The 20,961-nt window shown below is 48.1% G+C and overlaps 1 protein-coding gene across 1 annotated transcript in view; it reads left to right on the top strand.

Moving 5' to 3' along the window:
* Positions 1 to 20,961, top strand: part of LOC149343612 (uncharacterized) — an 83,472-nt gene that overhangs the window by 33,499 nt on the left and 29,012 nt on the right. Inside the window, exon 4 of the mRNA XM_089547033.1 lies at positions 1,141 to 1,306. Within this exon, the coding sequence (XP_089403159.1) occupies positions 1,141 to 1,306 (166 nt within the window). The remainder of the gene's footprint in view (positions 1 to 1,140; positions 1,307 to 20,961) is intronic.

Below are 20,961 nucleotides of genomic sequence, written 5' to 3'. Positions count from 1 at the left end.
AAAACATAGCGCTACTTTCGGGAAGCTGCGGTTTACGTAACAGGCAAGTCGATAGTATGACTATTCTGTTTTCCTTTCGGAAACTACGCCTCACGAGTAAAAAAATAAACTGCGGAAATTTGATTGCTCACTTCCCAGGGTATTTCATAGGTTGCAAGGATCTGACTTTCGTACCAAGCGGAGTGTATAGGCACGACGCTCGCCGAGTGGGAGACGTGTACGTTGTATGATGGGAAAGGATTTGCAAATGATGGAAGTCAGGAGTCACTGACGAAAACGAAAAACTCCGAGGGGAATATATTTTTGAGGGGAGTTCGTCAAGGGCAAATTAGACGTCCTCATTTTTTCCACCTGTAATGAATGTGATTACTGTACAGGGAAATACAGCCAGCCACATGCTGCCCATCGGTCACAAATCCCCGATCTCCACCTTTCGCGTACGGTTCTCTACCAACTGATCTACGGCGCCGTTTGTCCAACCTTCCATTTGCATATGTGTAAACTGTAGGCTATAGTTGAGAATAATAACCAGTGCCACCCTCAACCTCAGCGGCGTGTGCGGTACGTCCTGTTCCACGTTGAACACAACAATGAGCAGTGTGTTCAGTATATTTCTTTTCACTATATTGTCACGTAGCAGTTGGTACAGGTAGCGCCGCGTCCAGACGACAGAGGAACGCCAACACCGAGATGATGCCGGCGCACAGCGAGACGGCCAGGATGGAACGTCCAGTTTCGTCTTCTTCAGCAGCGAACAGCGTGGCGCACGAGCTGCGTGCCGAACAGCCGCCGAGCGGCTATTGTTGTAGACGCGGCAATATTCTACCGCCAGGCACTACTGTAGCCGCGCTACAGTATACAGCTTCCTGTTGTTTTTGGAGACACTATACGTTTTTCCTTGTCTGACTTACGTGTTCTATTCAGTGGAATATTTGCACTCGCATTTTGTATTTCACGCGACAATGTTAGACTACTTCATTTTCTTGTTTGTAAGAAGGGAAGAAGGAGAGGAGACAGGGGCAGGCAAGCAATTCGAAAATTTTCAGAACGGTCCTGAAACGTAACTTCAACCTTAATTTGAAGACAGATGACGCCTGTCATCTCGCCACTTATAACGAAACCATTTGCTTTCATTTGCAGATATACCTCAAACTCATCGTGAGCAAATACTTTGACGAGTGGAACACTACAGAAGAAGCTAAGTGGAAACCGTACTACCAAGCATGCCTGGGCGGTTTCACTGCTACTCTTGGGCCGCAAGAGCAAAGCCAGCTCGTGGACGACTTGATAGCGGCCGATAAAGAAAGTGAGTTGCCTCGTGCGTGCGTCGACAGTCGAATGTGCAGACGTCTAGACGTTGATGAAATATGAGATCATATATGCCTGAGTAGCACAAGGTGGCGGGCCCATGCTGGTCCGACATGGGCAATGAGGGCTGGTGGCTGCCCGCAATAAACCCACAGGGGTCCCCCGTGGGTGCAGTGCTGGCACAAAACGCTGGGGCTGCCCACTTCGTGCCCGAATGGGTCCCTCGTCGGCTAGGCATGGGCTTAAACAGACTGGGCAGCCCACCTAGGTCCCACCGCAGATACACGCGGGCTAGGATGCGGGCTCTATTATGGTGAAGCGTGGGCAACCCCAAAAGGGGCTGCCCGTACACCACCATGAGGGAGCCGCAGTGTTTTTGTGTGGGCAAAGAGCTAGTATTCCCGCCTTCAGCCGACATGGCTCCCGCGTAGGAAATACAGGGGCTAAACTATGGGCTTCACAGTGGCGAAGCGTTTCAGGAATGCAGTTTGGGCTGTCTTAGCAACACCGGCGAAGGTCCCGCGTGGGCTGGGCATGGGCACATTTGCCATTCCGATGTCTTCACCGCCTGTATTTTAAATCGGGTATGAAAGGGGTAAGCATGGGCTGCGTGCAGTTCGTGTGCATAAAAGATGGGGCTACATGACGGTGAAGTGCGGGCACACCCAACAGGGGCTGCCCGTGCAGCGCCCTAACGGAACCAATTGGGCTGTGTGTGGGCTAACACCAGTATTCCCGCCTGTAGCCTAAATTGGTCCTGCATGGAAAATATATGGAATAGGCATGGGCACAATTGCGATTCCAACATTTTCCCCGCCTGCATCGTACATATCTGGTAGAAAAGGCCTTAGCGTGAGCTGCGCAGTAGCAAAACATGCAGTGTGTGCTGGAAACGGCTAGTATATATCCGCCAGCAGCCTTCGTAAATCCTACGCAGATTACTCTGGGCTTCACAGTGCACAAACATCATGCGCCATTAGCGAGTTGCCGGGCAAAACCTATCTACAGTCACACGTACACTAGTTGTACACGGGAAGAGTTGACATTCTCGCATTTAGCCTACCTGCATATCCTACATCAGAGGTAAAAGGGTTAAGCGTGACCAAATAGCAAGACCTTGCACGTTTCACTCTGACGAAGAGCTGCTCTTTGAACGTCGTAATAACAAAAGAACCCGCTTCTGAGATTTGTTGGTGCTTCTTTTGCGTTTATCGCATTGTATTTTTTCTGGTGTGCTACGGTCGCCGCGGAGAAAGCTGCCAGGATAAGGTTTCTTGCTTGTTTCAACGCATTTCAATTACGCCAGCACTTCAAGCGCTTTCGTCGTCCCCATGCAACATGTGGCGCATGGAATTCATGACTGGTTGATGAACATAGCGAGCCTCCGGCGACTGCGCCAGAGGCTGCAAAAGGTTTGTTACTGTCGCGTTAATTGCAGCAGCTTTCTTAATGTCCGCTAGCAGCAGTCTGTAGCGATGCATCGATCAAGACACAAAATTCTTGGTTTTTGTGCAGGTATTCTTTGCGCGTCTTCTTCGTCTGGTGATCGCACATTGATAACGCAACTTGGCCAAGCGCCATCGCGAGCTGCCCCACCCTTCACCCTATCAGGAAGAGATACTAATCACAAATCGCCGACATTTCTATCGACGAACAAGAAGAGGTTAGCTAGCGAAAGGGTACAGTGCTAGAGAGAACAAAATTAAAACAAACTCCTGTAGAAACGTCACACGAGTAACCTGTCTTTGCGCACTTTTTTTTCAAGTTTTTTTCTCCTCTCACCACCGCCTTCCCTGCTTTTCCTGGGTCCACTCTCAAAAAAAAAAGAAAAAAAACCTGCTCAACCCTGGTTTTTCTGTCTTCCTTTATTCCTTCCCCGAGGGCCCCTCTGTATCTGTTCTGTCCCTCCCAGCCCCCTTCCCCGAAATGGCGCGGAGGCACTCACTCTACAGCCCACTGCCGAACATTTTAAGCCGCCCTCCCGACCACACTCCCCGCGACCCTCCATGGAGTGGAGAGGGGGCTCCGATTCTACTAGTTCACTGTGTCCGGCCTTTCCTGCGTTTGTTTGGAACAGGTTTTTCTTTCCTGCGGTTGGGTTGAGTGTCAAGGGATGAAGGTAGCTGCGAAAACACGCTGGCACTCGCTAGTCGTCGTTGAATACATTTTTGTGTTCCTTTCCTCGTGTTGCTTGATCAATCCACGATCGAAAATGACATCAAGCTTCCATGCGTACGTCCAGTGCAAGTATGGTGGAACCCTGTCGTCCTTGTCTTAGTGTTGAATAACTTCGGTCCGAAAGACGTGAGTGGTGAACAGTGACATTTACTGACATTTTAGCGGTGGAGGCCACGGCGGAGAAGGCGGATTTTATGACGGCGACGTCGTGCTGCTAGGACGTAAGTACGCATTTGAAATCACTCTGTTGTCTGAGTACTGCCGCCGTCTCAGTTATATGCTCGTCGTCAACAGAAACTTTCTAGCTGTTCAGTGTCTTTTTAACCAGCCAGTTGTAGATTGCACAGCGTAGAGAGACAAAATACCGAAAAATTTTCTCTTTTACATACCGAAATTTCTTGTCCTTCATGGTAACAAGACTAAAATTAGTTTTGTGGTGTGTATTCTTTCTTTACACAGGCATATGGTGCATACGTGCGAGCGCAATCAGCGACGAGCGTCCTGAGGGGGAGCGGCTTAAGGCCCTGAAAAAACATCTCGCATCGCATCGATGCTGCGGAATGTGCCGTAAATAAAGGAGGATGACCAAGCAAGCATTGGAATCGTCCGAGCAACCTGTTTACACACCAACAATGTTACGACACACATTTGAAACACAATATTGATTCAAATACGAAAGGCGTGAGGTGCATTCACGATACTGAGCATTGCCAATCCTCGGGGAAAGGCGTCATGAGACGCCTGGCTTGTCCGTGCCTTCTCTTTCGTCCTGTCTTCTTTTGCACGAATTATCTCTTTTTAAGTAATGTGACGTACACCTTCCGCTGCGTGAGATTCTCGGTAGCTTCTTTTCGTCTTTTTTCCTTTTCTTATTTCTTAGCGATTACCAATCCACAATCACTTTACCGATAACGATCGTCGATTACAATCCCAATTATTGATTACCTATGATCAATCCTTATCTAGCTTACAGAGCACGGCATACTACGCCACTTGTACATATACACACCATTTGTTCCAGTACGCTGAATCACCATAACACCCCTTTTTATTCCGTCCCATTTCTGAAGCGTAATTTGCATATTAATATTTGTCTGGCTCCGCGGTGGCTCAACGTTTACGGCTATCGGCGGCAGACCCGAAAGACGCGGGTTCGATCCCGGCCGCGGCGGCCGAATTTCGATGAAGCGAAATTCTAGAGGCCCGTGTACTGTGCGATGTCTTTGCACGTTTTAGAACCCCAGATGGTCGAAATTTCCGAAGCTCTTCACTACATCGTCCCTCATAGCCTGAGTCGCTTTGGGACGTTAAGCCCCCATTCACCACACCAATATCTGTTTTTTTTTCATTACTGTCAGACCAGAACACATCCCAAACACAGGTTACTAAGCCATACACCCGACCACGCGTTCAATGGGTGTCGCTCAAACACGCCTGAAGCAATTACCCTTCGTGGCCTGCGGGAATAAAGAACAAACAAAAACCTTCGTGGCATACGCGTTACTTGCCCACCTGGCGCAGTGGGGCGATTTTCTTTTTCTATTTACAGGAATTTTGGGTTTTTTCCGCCGGGCGGACCCGGGATTTCACCTGAACGAGCTCCTTACGCTGTAGCTTAATACCTGCGACTGTCCAATACTAGACCTTTCCCGTAATGCATCACAGCTCGCGTTTCTTGTTCAATGGGAAAAAGATAGCGCGCACCGAGGTGTCTCTAACAAGGAGAAGCAATTGGGCGGGGGTGCCATCACCCAAGGAAAACCGGTTTAGAAGCAAAAGTGGACTGGTTTGCCTGTGGATGAAGTCCAGATTGGGCTAATTAGTGTATATTCATAATGATAGTTCAACAGCGCGAACACACCAAGTCCATGAAAGAGAGAGGACACACACACCAGCGCTGAATTCAGCGCTGGTGTGTGCCCTTTCTCTTTCTTGGTCTCTGTGTGTTTGCCTGTGGGCCGAACTTGGGCTAGCCCACGTGGGCCGGACTTGGGCTTGCCCATGTGGGCCGGACTTGGGCTTGCCCATGTGGGTCGGACTTGGGCTAGCCCGTGTGGGTCCCCGCTGCACTGCCGCCTAAGCCCCCCTGGAGGTCCCCTCTAAGAAGCCCATTACTGCCCCTATGGGTCCCACAAAGGACCGAGGAAAGCCCCCTGTATCGTTTTTATGCATGCAGACTATAGGGGTCCCCTGCTGGTCCCATGTAGCAAGCCCACTGGGCTGCCCCTGTGGGTCCCGCGCGATGCCGAGTTGCAAATCCCGCACATATCCCACATCGGGCCCCCATGGGCTGCCCGTGTGGGGCCCGCGAGGGCGCGCAATTCCGAGCCCCGTTTGTGCTACTGTAGGTCTTACATGGAAGGCGGCCACTAATGCACGCCCTGAAATTAGGGGGCCACGAGCAGAGTTTAACGTTAAATTGTTTATGAACACCATTTATGAAAGTGGGCTGACGACGACAGAAAATCCTAGTACAGTTTATTCCACCTCCTAGCATGTGTGGCACAGTAGTAGTAGTAGTGAAAACATTTATTTATTTTTTTTTTCAGAAGGAAGAGTTAGGGAGTAGGGGGATGGGGATAGATAGATGTGGAGCTTCAGTGGTCAGTCTTCCCTAGTCCAGGATCCCGTTGGCCTCCGCCGCTGCGTTGGCTCTCGTCAGTCACCAGCATAAGCTGTGTGCTCGGGTCGGAGTCAGCCAGGAGGGCCTCCCACTGCTCTAGACCAGGGCAATTTACCTTTGGTAGTAAAGGGCTTTTTTCGCAGCCCGAGGTGGCGTGGTACGTTGTGGCGTAGCCCCCACACCACACGCACTCTTTCGCGTATCTGTCCGGCCACATTTTGTGGCACAAAGCGGCAGAACTGCTACGCGTCGCTCTGCGTGCACCGAAGCCGCACGATGTTCGAATCATGGCATTAGGAATTAACTTCCCAAAGCGGAATTTTGGCTATAAAAGTCGCAGTAGTGGAGGCATCAGGATTAATTGAGACCAGCTGGCATTCTTTAACGTGCCCTTGCGTAGCACAGCACACGGGCATTTTTCATTCCGCCTTCGCTGAAATGTAGATGCGGCTGCTGGAGTTGTCAGTGGCAGCCGAGCGCCAAAGTAACTGAGCCACCGTGGCTGATCACAGTGTGGGAGATGGCATAACTCTGATGAACGACAATATCAAGGTTTACTGCATTTCTCATATTTTATAACCCAATATAGCTTTTGTTAATGCTGAGCTAGAATTATCTGTTTGTAACCGCGCACCGAACCCTTATATAACCACTAAAACTGAATTCCTCAAAGAGCTTGCTAGTTAACAGGATACTTTCGTTTTCTGAGGCCCATGAACACTGGTAGTACTGTGCCAAAGCAAGAACATTTATACGTCAAAGCCCCCGTTTTATAAATTTTGCATTGGGCCTACATCCAAATACCTGCTGTAAAAAATATGTGATGAAATCAATTTTTCTTGGTTCAGAGAAACCAACGTGCCGCGGACGACCCGTTGGTTTCTCTGCGATTTCAGGTCAGCTTTTTCTTTATTTGCTAACAAGAGGCGAACAAGTCCGGTTATAAAAAAATGACGTAAAAAACGTTGACGTTTACTTTGCAATGCGCTACAGTCAGCGAGAGCCGTGAGCATATGCGTCATTCATAGCGTTTTGCGGCTTTGCGCGACAGTTGAGAAACCGATCTCTGTTAAATCAAGGGTACACAACTTGACCCTCCATGCCAGCGTTGGTTCCGTTTTTTACTCCTCCCCTCCAAGCTAGGAGACCCTTGCGAACTTCCATTGAGAGTTCAACCTTCCTCAGATCTTCCAGCCTCACTGGAACGGGGTTGTGCGTCGTTAGTCGCTGCAGGTGCCCCATAAAGAGATCTCCCTCTAGAAGAGCTTCGAACAGTATTAGCTCCCTTTTCTAGCTGGCGCTCACTGTCTCTGATGCACGGTATAAAAAAAATACGATGAGAGTGCAACATATCCGTATGCCCTCCGGTAGTGTGCCTGTATTGGAGCAAAAATAAAGCGCTACACGTGGCCTCCCGACCGATCTATCAAATTTTGTTGCCTATGCACCGTAGCATAAGTGTGCTCGCTGGCGATGTTCTCATGCATATGTACCGAATGATTATACCATGTTGTTTTGTATCTTTCTTCATTCCTGTGGGAAAGCGCGTAATTTTGTACTCTTCTTGAACACTGAGCAGTCATTATTCGATCACACGTTTCATTGTGGTCCCCAGAGAAAATTACACGTGGGGGGTAGAAACACAATGTTTCCACCTTTCGTAACAGATAAAGTGTGTTAAATGCCATTATTTACAATTATGTTCAGGTGCCGTTCGCGTTTCCTGCTCAGAGCAGTCACGAATTAATTTGCTCTTTCAGTTCACGAAGCGTACGAAGCGGGGAGGGATACAGAGGAATATGGGTATGATATGATGAAAGGTGTTTTTTCACAATGGAACCTTAAGGAAGTCGCCAACTGGAGCGGCCAATCAGAAGGCAAGTCTGAATTTTTTTTCCTCTATTTGCTGAAACTGCACGCTCTGCTGTTTGACCTATAACTATTTAATATGTGTCGGCAGAAAGCTTCATTCAAGTTCTTATCTGTCGTGTGCGCTGACCAAGTGACGCAAGGCCGCTTCAGCAGCCCTTGCCTCCTTCGCATATGAAGTTTACAAACCAGCTTTTCACCAGATTTGTACAAAAAAATCCGGCTGTTCCTCCCATGGTAAGCAAGATTATGGTCGGTAAAATCGTCGTGAACACGACAATAAAGCACTCAAAAGGCCCTGCATATATACGCTCCAAAAAAAAATGTACTCTACGTTTTGTGCACCGCTATTAAACTAATTTAAGTAGCGATATAAAGCGCGAATGAGTAATCGAGGGGCAAAAGCAATCTACAGCTATCTCGCCTCAAACACAAAAAAGCAAGACGCCAACAACACGCATAAAAAAGAGGCGCCCAGAGAGCATGTACAGGAAGAAGCAATGTGAAAGGGATCGCGACAGGTCGTGACGATGCGGATCGATCACGCCCGTTTGAGTGTCCAATAAACTGAAGCCATGCCGCGTCGTACGCGCAGTGGGGAAAATGCTAACAACTATCAAAATAATAACAATTTCTAGACGACTACCTCTGATTTGAAATCAAAATAAGCAACAAAAACGCAGTCAAGTGCGCATAAGTGCAAGGTACTTTCTAAAGAAGACGGCACGGAAGCTCAGAAGAGGGTAGGTCCAAAGTTTAGACCAGCTGAGAGTAGCTACAGGCGCCCAAAGGCCGCGTATCGCAACGGGCTCACCTGTCGGGGTTCATTTCGCTTTTACGTGTACATATATATGCATATATATATCGAAGGTGTTTTCGCGGCAGTTGATTGTTCATTATACGATAACGTTACCCTAAACTGAAACACATACAAAGATTTAATTCACGATGTTTCGGCTGGAGGACAAGCCTTTTTTGAGTGTTCCACATCATTCGAAGCACGCAGCTTGTGAAGCACACGGGAGATACAGGAATAGCGCAAAGCGCCAGTGCGAACAATGGGGGGGGGGGGGGGGGGGGGGGGGGAGAATGAAAAAGACGAGAAAGGAAAAAAGGGAATCGGTGGCAAGATCAAAAAGGTGATCCCCTAACGTGGATGGAGGTATTCAGAAGGAGCGAACGACAAGAAATAAAAAGGGGGAAGGAGAACTCCTTTCCCCGCCACCTCATGGCTTTCCTAGAAAGACAGGGGAGTGGCCCTTGATGTGCCGCTCATTACCCCATTTTGGTGAAAAGCTTGAAGCGCTTGACCCCTGCGCAACGAGGAGGCGACATTTCCAGAGTAACAAGTAGGGATGGGGGTGAGCAGGGATGCCAACGAGACCTCTCAAAAAAAAAAGAAAGAAAATACACTGTTGCACAAAACTCTGCAAAACGCCCCTCAGAGAAAGGTGGTGGTCGCACAACTTAGTACAATATAGGACATCAGCAAAAATCACATTTTTAATCAATCCTTACCCACTTACGTGCAAATAAGTCGAACGTCAATGGGAACAAAAATTGACCAAATTGCGCTAATATATTCATGGCCGGGCTTGAGACAGAATTCCTCAATAGTTTTTCTTTCACAGTCACATTCACAGCCATTTTACTTCGCATTCCTTCCAATGCAGAAAAAAAAATGCGAGGATAAGGGCTAAAAGCTGCTATGTAAGCAGCTTGACTGAGGCCCTTGCCCCCTTTGATGGCAGCATAGAGTGGTTACAATTCATAAAGTGAAACGTAAAGGCAAGCAGTGCTTCTACATAATATCATGACTCGTTAAATTGAATTTACTTTCAGTAGTAGTAGTAGTAGCAGTATTAGTAGTAGTAGTATTAGTAGTAGTAGTTGTAGTAGTAGTAGAAGACGTTTATTCGACCATAATTTACAGGCCGTGCATGTCGACCGCCTAGCGACCAGAAGTCTCTGTTCTTCCTCCCCTTCATCGCCAAGCCAGTAGACCAACACCAGTACTTACACTTCCAGAGTCGCACCCGACGTTGCAAAAACCTCCATCGCTTACAGTCAGTAGGATGTGCTTTAAAGAAGGTGACTTTGAATCAAACTGCGAGTAACTCCGGGCACATTTAGCACGACAGAAACACCCCTTGCCAGTCGACGACGACTCAATCAAGAAAGCTTCAAAGCATGACCGGTGCGAACTCATAGACGGCAAAAAACAGCTACGCCCGGACTCTCAAGTCAATCTCATCGTTACACATTTGGCATCAATCCCCACTGTTAATGCATTCTTTAGAAACACCGCATCCTTCTACAGAGTGAAAAAATGAAAGAGGTCATTTCTACTCCCACAAGCGTTGTTTATAGGCGTGCAAGGAATATCCATGATATAATAACATAATCTGCAATCGGGAACTGTAGCTTCAGATGATATGCGCTATGTAATAAACCTAGGTGTAAACTCTGTCTGATGATGAAAATATCTGCTAGTGCCAAACGCACAGCGTCATCCTTCTCCTTTCAGATAAAAGGTAACTTCTCATGCACCAGCGCGATTGTTGTCTACCTCCTGGAATGTGGCACCTGTAAAGCTCAGTACATTGGACAAATGTTTGCACCGTTCAGAATTCGCATCAACAATCACAGACCACATGTGCGGACACAGCCAAATCTCCCACTTCCACACAAATAAACAACCTTGCGAATTCATTCGATAAATTTACACCTATTGTACGCATTATGACCGCAAAAGCTGTGAATCATACCTTATTCAGAAATTTACCACAGTATCAAGCAGCATCAACTAAACCGTAGGCCTGCTATCGTGCTTATCCCCTTAATAGAGTAAAGAATTATTCCCAGACATGTTCGGGGTAGAGCCCGACAGAACGGGCAGCAGAAGGCATAGCAAGCATTGCTTCCGATGCCGTTATTTCTTTTTTTCATGTCACTCGTACTGTCACGCATTTACTTCTAGTGTTGTTTGCACCCTTTTTTATGTTGTATTTTGGTGCTTGGTATTGTATTAGCACGCATTTTTTGCCCTCTTCTTAATGTAGTTTTGCAGTGTTGTGGCTCTTGTTACATTGGTGAACTGCCAAGCTGTTCAGCTCGTGCTCACGCGCAATGGACCACTGCATCTTTTTGTCCTTGAATAGGTCTGCAGTTCCATTTGGCTTACAGTACATTGCATTTGTGACTGTCTGCAGTTCGTTTCTGGAGTTTGATTTGTTGTTTGCCTTGCCTTTCTTTTTCCCCCTTTTTTTCTTTATTGTGTATGTGTGTACTGAGTGCTCCTGTAAGCATTGATTAGGAACTTGAATTTTGCTGATGTCATATATTGTGTTATGTTGTGCTGCCACCACCTTTCTCTGAGGGGCGTTTTGCAAAAGTCCTGTGCAACAGTGTATTTTCTTTCCTTTTTAATGAGATGCCTCGTTGGCATTCGTGCTAACCCCCATCCCTACTAGTTTCTTTGAAATGTCGCCTCCTTTTGCACAGAGGTCAAGCGCTTCACGCTGGCCACCAAAATGGGGTTAATGAGCGGCACCTCAAGGGTCACTCTTCTGTCTGTCTATGAAAGCCATGGGAAAAGGCGATTTCTTCACCCCCCCCCCCCCCCCCCCCCCTTGTAGTTTTTGTCGTTCGCTGCTTCCGGACACCTGCATCCGCTTTAGAGGATCGCCTTGTCAAGTTATAAACGATTCTCTTTCTCCTTTCTCGTGTTTTAACCACCTTTCCCCGTATTGTGTGCACTAGTGCGTTGCGCTATTCCTGTACCTCGCACGTGCTTTAAAAGCTGCGTGTATCGAATGCCGTAGAACCCACGAAAAAGGTTGGTCCGACATCCGAAACGTCATGAATTCAATCCCGTTACATTTTTCAATTTCTCTTCTTTTTCTTTTGTGTGTGTGTGTTTGTGCGTGCGCGCGCGTGTGTGTTGTAGTAACCCAACATGGTTGCGCTTAATGGCGCTTAGGAAGATGGAGTGCAAAGTGGCGCCACACTGCACAAGATCGCTTCGATTGGGCTGGCCGTTTTTGCGTCGCCCGCCGCGAATTCAATCCCCTGTTTTATTTGTGCATAAGCCTCCTTTCACTTGGTGGAGGTGAGGATGTGCTGACGCCCGTCCGCTCCCTATCGCGACCATCCTGAGGAGTCTGGCCCTAGTCCTGCCGCCCCGCCGCCGACCGTCGTCTGCGCGGGAGCTTTGCGCCAACGAGATCCTGCTGTATTCAGCTCTACCGGAGACCATGACGTCGAGGACTGCTTGGTCTCATACGAGCGTGTCAATACCCATAACCAATGTAATGATGATCTAAAACTACACAACATCTTCTATCTTACGGACGTTGCCATCTATGGTTCCGGAACCACGAGACTGACATCTGCCGGCATGCAGTGCGCAAGCTGCGGACTCAACAACGCCTGCGTGCTCGGGCGCAGCTGCCTGGAGAGAATTTGCCCAGTTATATCGAAGATGTTGTGGACCTTTGCAAGCGTGTGGATGTTTCGATGACTGTGCGCGCCAATATCGACTCCATTCTGAATGGCACTGACGACGACGGGTTCCAGATGCTTCTGGCCGAAAATCCAGCAGCCGGTTTCAACGCCATTGCTGAATGCCAGAGCTACGTCGAACTACGTAAGTGCCTTGTTTTCACTCGCTCTCCACACTCACACCGGGAGCCTCTGGTGGCTTCCGGCACTGAATAGTCGCCAGTGCTGCCCCAGATCAAGGAGTTCTTTCGGGAAGAAGATGCACGTCAGCTCTCTCTCCTTCTCCTCCGAAATACTGAATTTGCTTCTCTTCTTGTGCCTTCGCTGCAGCGCGTCATTCGAGAGCAAGTCGCCGATGCTCTTCCTATCCTCCCTGAAGTCCTTTCCGTTCCTCCTTTGACGTACGCCGGAGCCGCGGTGCATTATCACCAATCCACTCCTGTGACGGCGCCCTTCACATACGCCGCAGTGGCTGCGCGTCATCCACTGGTGTTCCCGCCAAGTGAGCCTGTCCTGCACACGGCACCGATTCCACCAGCGGATTCTCTTCATACTCCCTCTTCGCCACATTACAACCCTTGGCGCAACGGACAATCGCCCTGTATGTTTTCGGCATGGTATTCCCGGACATGTGGCCCGCATCTGCCGTCGCCGCATCGTGGCCCCTCCAGCGGTTGCGCCTTCTGCCTGCTAACCACATTTGCTTTCTTCTGCTCCACCTCCGAATGCGTACGGCAATGACCAGCTTCTGTATACGACCCGTCGTTCTCCTACTCACGTCGCCGTTAACTGTCACCTATGCACCGTCGCCCTGCAATCGCTGATAAAATAAGCTAAGTTCTGCAGGTCCTGAGGCGCAGAAAATGCATGCTCTTCGAACACCTCAATGCCTCATGTTTCTCCCACGAACATATTAGTGGTGTCTGTCGACGTTCTGTCTGTATACGCGCTTGTTGACACAGCTGCTGCTGCGTCAGTGATTTATGAGAGACTGCCTTCGCTTACGCAAAGTCACGACGTCATCTACTGGTTTGCAAGTTCAAACTCCTACTGAAGAGAGGATTGCACCTTTGGCTGCATGCACAGCGTGCGTCGTCTTTGAAGACATTTGTACAGTGTCGAATTCAGGGTCGTGCCGTCTTGTTCTCACGACGTGATTCTCGGGTGGGACTTCCTCCCAAAAAATAACGCCCTGATAAACGCGCCCATCCTGAGGTCGAATTTTCTGCATTCTGTAGCGAACTGGCCGATGACCCTCATTTCGTGTGTTGGCAGAAGCTCACCTTCACTGAAGACGTCGGCGTCACACCGGATGCTTCAGCGCTTGTGTCCCTCTCATGTGAGGCCACGCCAGCGATCGCCCTTTTATTAACGCCACCTTCTTATGTCTTGTTATTGTGGGCGTCTTGAAGGTTGGTTGGCGCGGAAATTATAATTGATCGGACCAAAATGCCCACCACTGCACTCTCCTTAATTCTGGAGGTTGATGAGTGACAAAGTTCTCCACCTCGCGTGCGAAAGATGAGATTCTACTGCTTACTGGCGATAGGGGCCACGCCTTATTAGCCGTTGACCGGAAGCATGAGGCGTAGACAAGTTCCTTAATAAACCCCTTTAACTGGGCAAAGAACAGCGAAAAAACGTTACAAAACAAATCCAAGCAAGTTAGCGTGAATACATAGGCGCAACGCAAATAAAAACACAAAATGAGGACGCAAACTAATAATATAAAGAGGAAAAATCAGGGCGAGGCTACACAACAATGTCACAAGAACAAAGCAATACTGGTTAGGACGAGAAACAGCAACATGACAAAGAAAAGGGTGAAGGGAATGGGGAGGAACGGTGGCTGAGTTGTGAGGTGGCAAAATCCGGTCGCAGCGAGCTGCGGATGCTCGTCGCGGGGCTGATGGGGGGGGGGGGGGGGAGTTGCCGATACGGGCGAACATGGGCCACGCCCGCCGTCGCCGCGCTCTACGCGTAAGACGCCCTCCTAGGCTCGCTTGCCGAGCACTTTCCTGGCAGACCTCACACGTCCGCACGCACCAAAATCTCCAAGCCCCCCGGCTCGCGTTTTTCCCGCTGCTGCGTTCTCGTGGCAACCAAACAAACCAAAACTGAAAGCACAGCGTGCCTACGATTTACAGGTTGTAAATAGGGGAGGAGGGAAGAAACACGAATAAACTGAGAAGGAAACCGAGAGAAAGCCACGGCCCTAACGAGGAGCGATGCTAACTTGCGAAGGTCGGGAAGGGTGCCGGGGCATTAAACTGCCAGCTCCCCGTTCCCACAAAGTGGAAACGCTCGCTACCCGGCGATAGAACTAGGAGGGGGTGGAGTCGCCTTGAGCCTCCAGCGTCGCGAGTGGTCAACTATCTACGCAGGGGGGGGGGGGGGGGGGGGCAAAAACGTCGACGCCGCACTGCGACATGTTTCTGAAAAACAGAGGTGCCTTGCCTACCTCTGTTGCAAAAGTAAAATACGTAGAAGGCAGGACTTTGTGTCATCTTTGTGTCATCTTTCTTTGTCCACGCAAACACCTTCCCCTGCCATCCTCTGTTCTCGATGTTCACTGAGGTCTCATGAAAATGCTCATACACAATCCGTCTCCGTGCTTGCTTGCGTGGTCAGTCTCCTGGTTCAATTCACCCTGACCACCTGACCTGGTTGCTCCCGAGGCCTCCGGCAGTTCCTCCATGAAATGATTTCATTACGATTCGGCACCTTTTGCGTTGCCCGACGCCTTCTTCCGGATCTACATCCACGACGCTCTTGCTTCCGCACACCGGACGCTGTTTTCAGTGTTGTGGTGCGTGGTTCATCATACGCGCGCGTTCATGCGCAGGAGCAGGCAAGTTTCCAGGGGCGAAGCGGCGTTTATTCCCGCATGTTCGTCGGTGCGTTGCTGGCCGAGATAAGCCCGCACGTTTATTTTTATTATTTTATTTATTTGCGAATACTGCAGAGTCGGCTGACTCCAAGCAGGAGTGGACACAAAAAAAACAAATACAAGAATCAAGAATACAAGAATACAAGAATACAAGAATACAAGAATACAAGAATACAAGAATACAAGAATACAAGAATACACGAATACACGAATACACGAATACAAGAATACAAGAATACAAGAAACAATACAAGTACAACTTCACCCCCGCATTTTTCAGGTTTTTAACGAACTCTTGCGCACTGGGACTGTCGACAATATTCCTTGGTAATTTATTCCAAGCGTGTATGGTTCTCGAAAAAAAATGAATACTTAAAGGTATCGTTTAGGGGGCTATATTCATGAATCATTTTCCCGTTATCAAAACGCGAGCTTGTGCGTAGTGTGTGAGGGGTAATGAAATTAGGATTGTTGATGTCTATTATATTGTTATATATTAAATACAAGTATTTTAATCTGCATTCGGAACGCCTCGCTCGTAGTGTCTCGAGACCAAGATAATCAATCATTTCTGTCACGCTGTCAGTGCGTTTATATTTATTGCAAATGAATCTGGCCGCGGTTCTTTGAACCCTTTCTAATTTGGAAATATTTTTCTTTGTATAAGGGTCCCACAGACACGAGGCATACTCCAGACATGGCCGGACCAACGCTTTATAGGCTGCTAGTTTCACGTGCATGAGGGCTTTTGAAAGCTTGCGTCTAATAAACCAGAGAGATTTATAGGCTTTGGTGCAGACTGTATTAATATGAAAATCCCAACTCAGATTGTGTGTAATAGTAACTCCGAGGTATTTAACACACGGCGATTCCTTAAGTGCAGTGCCATTTACAGAATAAGAATGTTGTAAAACGGTTTTGTTCCTGGATATGCGGAGGACTAAGCACTTATCAGCATTTAAAAACATGTTCCAATTTGCGCACCAACCTGAAACGTCAGCAAGGGCTTTGTTAAGTTTAACTTGGTCAGTTGCACATTTAACAGAGGTGTAAAGAACGCAGTCATCTGCGAAAAGCTTTATCTTAACATCACTGTGTATGACTTTTACGATATCATTAACATAAATAAGGAATAAAATCGGTCCCAGAACCGAGCCTTGTGGTACCCCTGATGTCACCTGCAGTGCCTCCGAGCAGTACTTGTCAACTTGGACGTACTGATACTTGTTTTCTAGGTAAGCCCTAATGAACTCGATAAGTCTGCTATTTATTCCCATGTCGTAAAGTTTCTGTAATAATTTATTATGTGGCACTTTATCAAATGCTTTCGCATAGTCTAAAAATATAGCATCAATCTGTTCTCTGTTATTAATCGCGAGTGAAAAATCATGGCATGCACTAAGGAGCTGCGTTACAGTCGACAAACCACGCCGAAACCCGTGCTGTGCGTCTGATAACAGTTTGTTTTCTTCGAGAAATACGGTCAAGTGTCGGGAGATTATATGTTCCAATATTTTGCAACTAGTTGAGGTCAAGGAAATAGGACGGTAATTGGATACACTCAGGCGATCAGTTGACTTGAATATGGGAATGATACGAGCACCCCTCCAGTCCGCCGGAAGAGAACACTGTGCTAGTGCCGCATTAAAAATGAGGAACAAGTAATGTGAAATCCATTCCGCGTAACGGCGCAGGAAAACTATAGGAATGTTATCCGGGCCCCCCGATTTTTTAGCGTCAAGGTTAAGGAGCAAGTTTAAAATACCTTCCCGACTCACAATGACATCAGGCATAGAAGAAAAATACCCAGCAGGCTCGGTAACAAGATGACTATCCTTCTCGGCGTATACGGATTGAAAGTACCTGTTAAATTCATCGGCAACTGGTTTTGCCTCGGAGACTGGGCAGCCGTCAACCATCAACGAAATACTATTGGATTTGGTGCCACCTATATAGCTCCAAAATTTCCCTGGTGCTTCTTTCATGAAATTGCCTAAAGTTGTAGTGAAGAAAGTGTCCTTGCCTTTTTGACCTCAGTTTTCAGCGCAGCGCTTAGAGTGTTAATAGCAGGGTCTCGAGACCGACCTGATCGTCTCATTCTCTTAAGCTTTCTTTTCATGTGTATGATCTGTCTCGTAAACCAGGGGTTTTGTTTCTTTTTCTTAATCCTGTCAGGAACAAACATGGCAATACAATGAAGACAAATTTGCTTGAATTTACACCACAAAACATTCACATCTACGTCAACATTAAAACCGTCCAAATTCATTTCTAAACAGTCCAGGATGCTCTCATCGTCTGCCCTGTTGAAATCTTTCACAACAATCACAGGCTTGCTTTTCCCACAAAACTTTTCAAAGGAAAAGGTGCCAAATACTAAATTGTGATCAGAGAGCCCGTTCATGACATCAACAGTGTCACATTTGACAGCGGAACTTATAAACAATAAATCAAGAATATGCCTAGTGGTTGCAGTTATTCTGGTAGGGTCAGTAACAATTTGAGCTAGACCACATGAAAATGCAGTGTTCAAAATAATCTCTGAGTGCCTAACATTCATGCCCATCGTATTCATGGTTGACCAATCGATGTTCGGCAAATTGAAATCCCCAGCTAAGAAAAACTTTACGTGCTCACCCCGGAAACGCTGTACATAATCGTAGAGTTGCTCGAGAAATGCAAGATCTGCCGTAGGAGGGCGGTATACACACCGAGAGCTATAGAGTTACCGTAAAAATCAATTTTACAAAAGATGCTTTCGTGTTTAGGAATAGCTGGTAAAATTGTCACATTAATGTTTTTCTTAACTACAATAGCAACTCCACCCCCTCGGGATTGCCTGTCACATCTAAATATCTTATACGATGGGGGGATGATTTCATTATCGAGCACACCGGCGTGCAACCAGTTCTCCGTCAGCAGCGTGACATGCGGGTCAAGGTCATAGAGCAGCGCTTCAAATCCGACACTTCTATTCACGATACTCTGCACATTTAAAGAAAGTAACCTTAGTTGACAAGTGTTATTTCCTGGTCATTTGGGTGCACCGTTTGCGGCCATTCGCCGGGTTCTCACTCGATTATTTTGAGGCAAAGCCTGGTTTTCGTTATCTTGTGCAATGCGGTCGTCTGAATATGCACCGGGCCCCACAAGCTCCCGTCTTTCGTTTTTTTTCCTCATCCCACACGTACGTCACCTTGTTGAGAACTAGCTTATCGTACTTCAGATACGCTTTATCTTCAGGTGTGAGACTGTCTTTAACGGACGACCATAGCTGCTTTCTTATTTTTTGGATTCTGAATGCATAATCCTCCGACAACGAATAATCAGTGCCCTTTAGTTTCTTTGCATTTCTCAGGAGCTCCATTTTTTCATTGAAATCAAAAACCGCATTATCACTGGGCGCGTTTTGTCTGGCCCCCTTCTTCCCAATCTGTGTATGCGCTCAAGACTGTTTACTTTTATTCCCAGTTTCGTTTCAAATATTTCTGTCAAAACAACATCCCTGAGCGATACCACAGTTTCGGATGCAGATTCAGCGATTCCGTAAACGATTAAGTTATTGCGCCGATTTCTGTTCTCAAGATCATCGATGTGCACGTAGGTTGCGGCGGACGCCTTTTATGCGTTTTGGCGCGCCTGCGCATTAGCGACGGCGGCGATAGCTGGACACCACATCCCTCCCCTTTTATATTGGCTAATTTAACAAGCTAAACTGCAGCTTGATATCTGTCCGGTGGTCGACGGTCTCTGGTCGGGTAGCGTCTTGCACCCGCCATCTGGAACTCTTCCGAAGCGGCAGGACCACTGGTGGTAGGGGCGGAGGATGTCCCTGGGTCGACGCTTGGTGGAAACGCCAGGAACTCGTCTCCCTCCTGGTTAGATGCCTCGCGGTACAGATCCGTGGTCCGCGCGAGCAGCTGGTCCTTGTGACTACGCCAGGTGAAACTGCCTCTGGGTGTGGTAGCACGAACGCTAAAAGACAATGGACCGGACTTCCCCACAACAACACCAGGGACCCAGTTTGGTCTGCCCCGATAATTGCGAGCCATCACTTGGTCACCGACTATTTTTTCACGATCACGACGTGGGCGAGCCACGAATTGCTTGAACTGATTATATGCAACTCTTCCTCGCACCGCTGGCTTGACAACAACGAGTCGATTTCGCAGCCGTCGTCCTAGTAGCAAGTTTGCTGGTGACTCAGTTGTCGCATGGGGCGAGTTGCGATAGGTAAGCAAAAACTTGTGTAGCCTCAGATATCAAGTGTCCGCTCCGCTAGACTTACGAAGAGCGTTTTTAAGTGTCTTAATAAAACGCTCTGCAGGCCCGTTTGAGCGGGGACGATATTGTGCAGTAAGCACCTGAGGACAGGCCAGTTCTTTCACAAAAAGCTTGAAATCTTCGGATGTAAACTGCGGGCCGTTATCAGTGACCATGGTTTCCGGGAGCCATAGCGGCGATGTCACGCCGTCGTTCTGGATGAATATTTATAACCAGCTTTAATGGTGGCTGCTACCTGCCGGTGGCCGGCGCTGTCATCGCTGGCTGTACCGGCTGCATTTGGCGAACACGCCTCCGGGAAACCAAACCGCGCAAACAGCTCTCCCAGTTTACATCGAGCGCATAATAAACACTTCCGGCCACTTGGAATGCGCGTCCACGAATACAAGAAACATCAAAAAGGGGCCAGCAAAATCTATATGTACGCGCTGCCATGCTGCTGTTGGCCAAGACCAAGGATGCAGGGGCGCTTTGCACGGCTCGGAACGTTGTTCTTGACAAATTACGCAGGCCTTGACACGGTGCTCGAGGTCCGCCTCGATGGACGGCCACCACACGTAGTTGCGCGCCAGTTGCTTGCTGCGCACGATGCCTGGGTGCCCTTGGTGGAGTTCATCCAGGAGCAAGTTGCGTAACTTTTCCGGCACGATCACTCGCATCCCGAACATGATGCAGCCTTGGTGAACTGTGAGCTCGTTGCGTCTGTCAAAAAAAAAAAAGGCTTCAAATCTTTCAGTCACAGACGCCGGCCATCCGACGTTAATGAAATCTACCACTTTACAAAGCAAGGAGTCCCGAGCTCTTGCTAGAGCAATGTCCTGGCTTGAAACTGGCATTGATTGCAACCGTAATGAATAAAAATTTTCCTCTCTTTCTTGTGTTTCATCTTTCACCACTGATAGCGGCAGGCGCGAACAGAAATCTGCTTCAGCGTTCTCGCTTGATTTCCTGAAGATAAGCGAATACCGGTAAGCTGACTGTGTGACAGCCCAGCGCTGCAAACGCGCTGCTGCGATAGTAGGAATGCCGGTTGTTGGGCCCAAGATTGTTTGAAGCGGTTTATGGTCGGTGACTAATGTGAACCAACGACCGAAAATGTAGAAATGAAACTTTTCAACACCAAATATTATTGCAAGGGCCTCTTTCTCAAGCTGGCTGTATTTCTTCTCGGCATCGTTGAAGGTACGCGATGCGAAAGCGATGGGCTTTGTGCTGCCATAATCCGAAACATGAAAAAGAACCGCGCCTAAACCATAGTGCGATGCGTCGCATGATGGCTGCAACGGTTTGCACGGGCCGTAGTGCT

The sequence above is a fragment of the Amblyomma mixtum genome, chromosome 5 (assembly GCF_055824585.1).
Source record: "Amblyomma mixtum isolate Tamu chromosome 5, ASM5582458v1, whole genome shotgun sequence".
In the NCBI taxonomy this organism is placed as follows: Eukaryota; Metazoa; Arthropoda; class Arachnida; order Ixodida; family Ixodidae; genus Amblyomma; species Amblyomma mixtum.
Note: the sequence above shows the minus strand (reverse complement) of the source record. Positions and strands in the feature narration are given on the sequence as shown.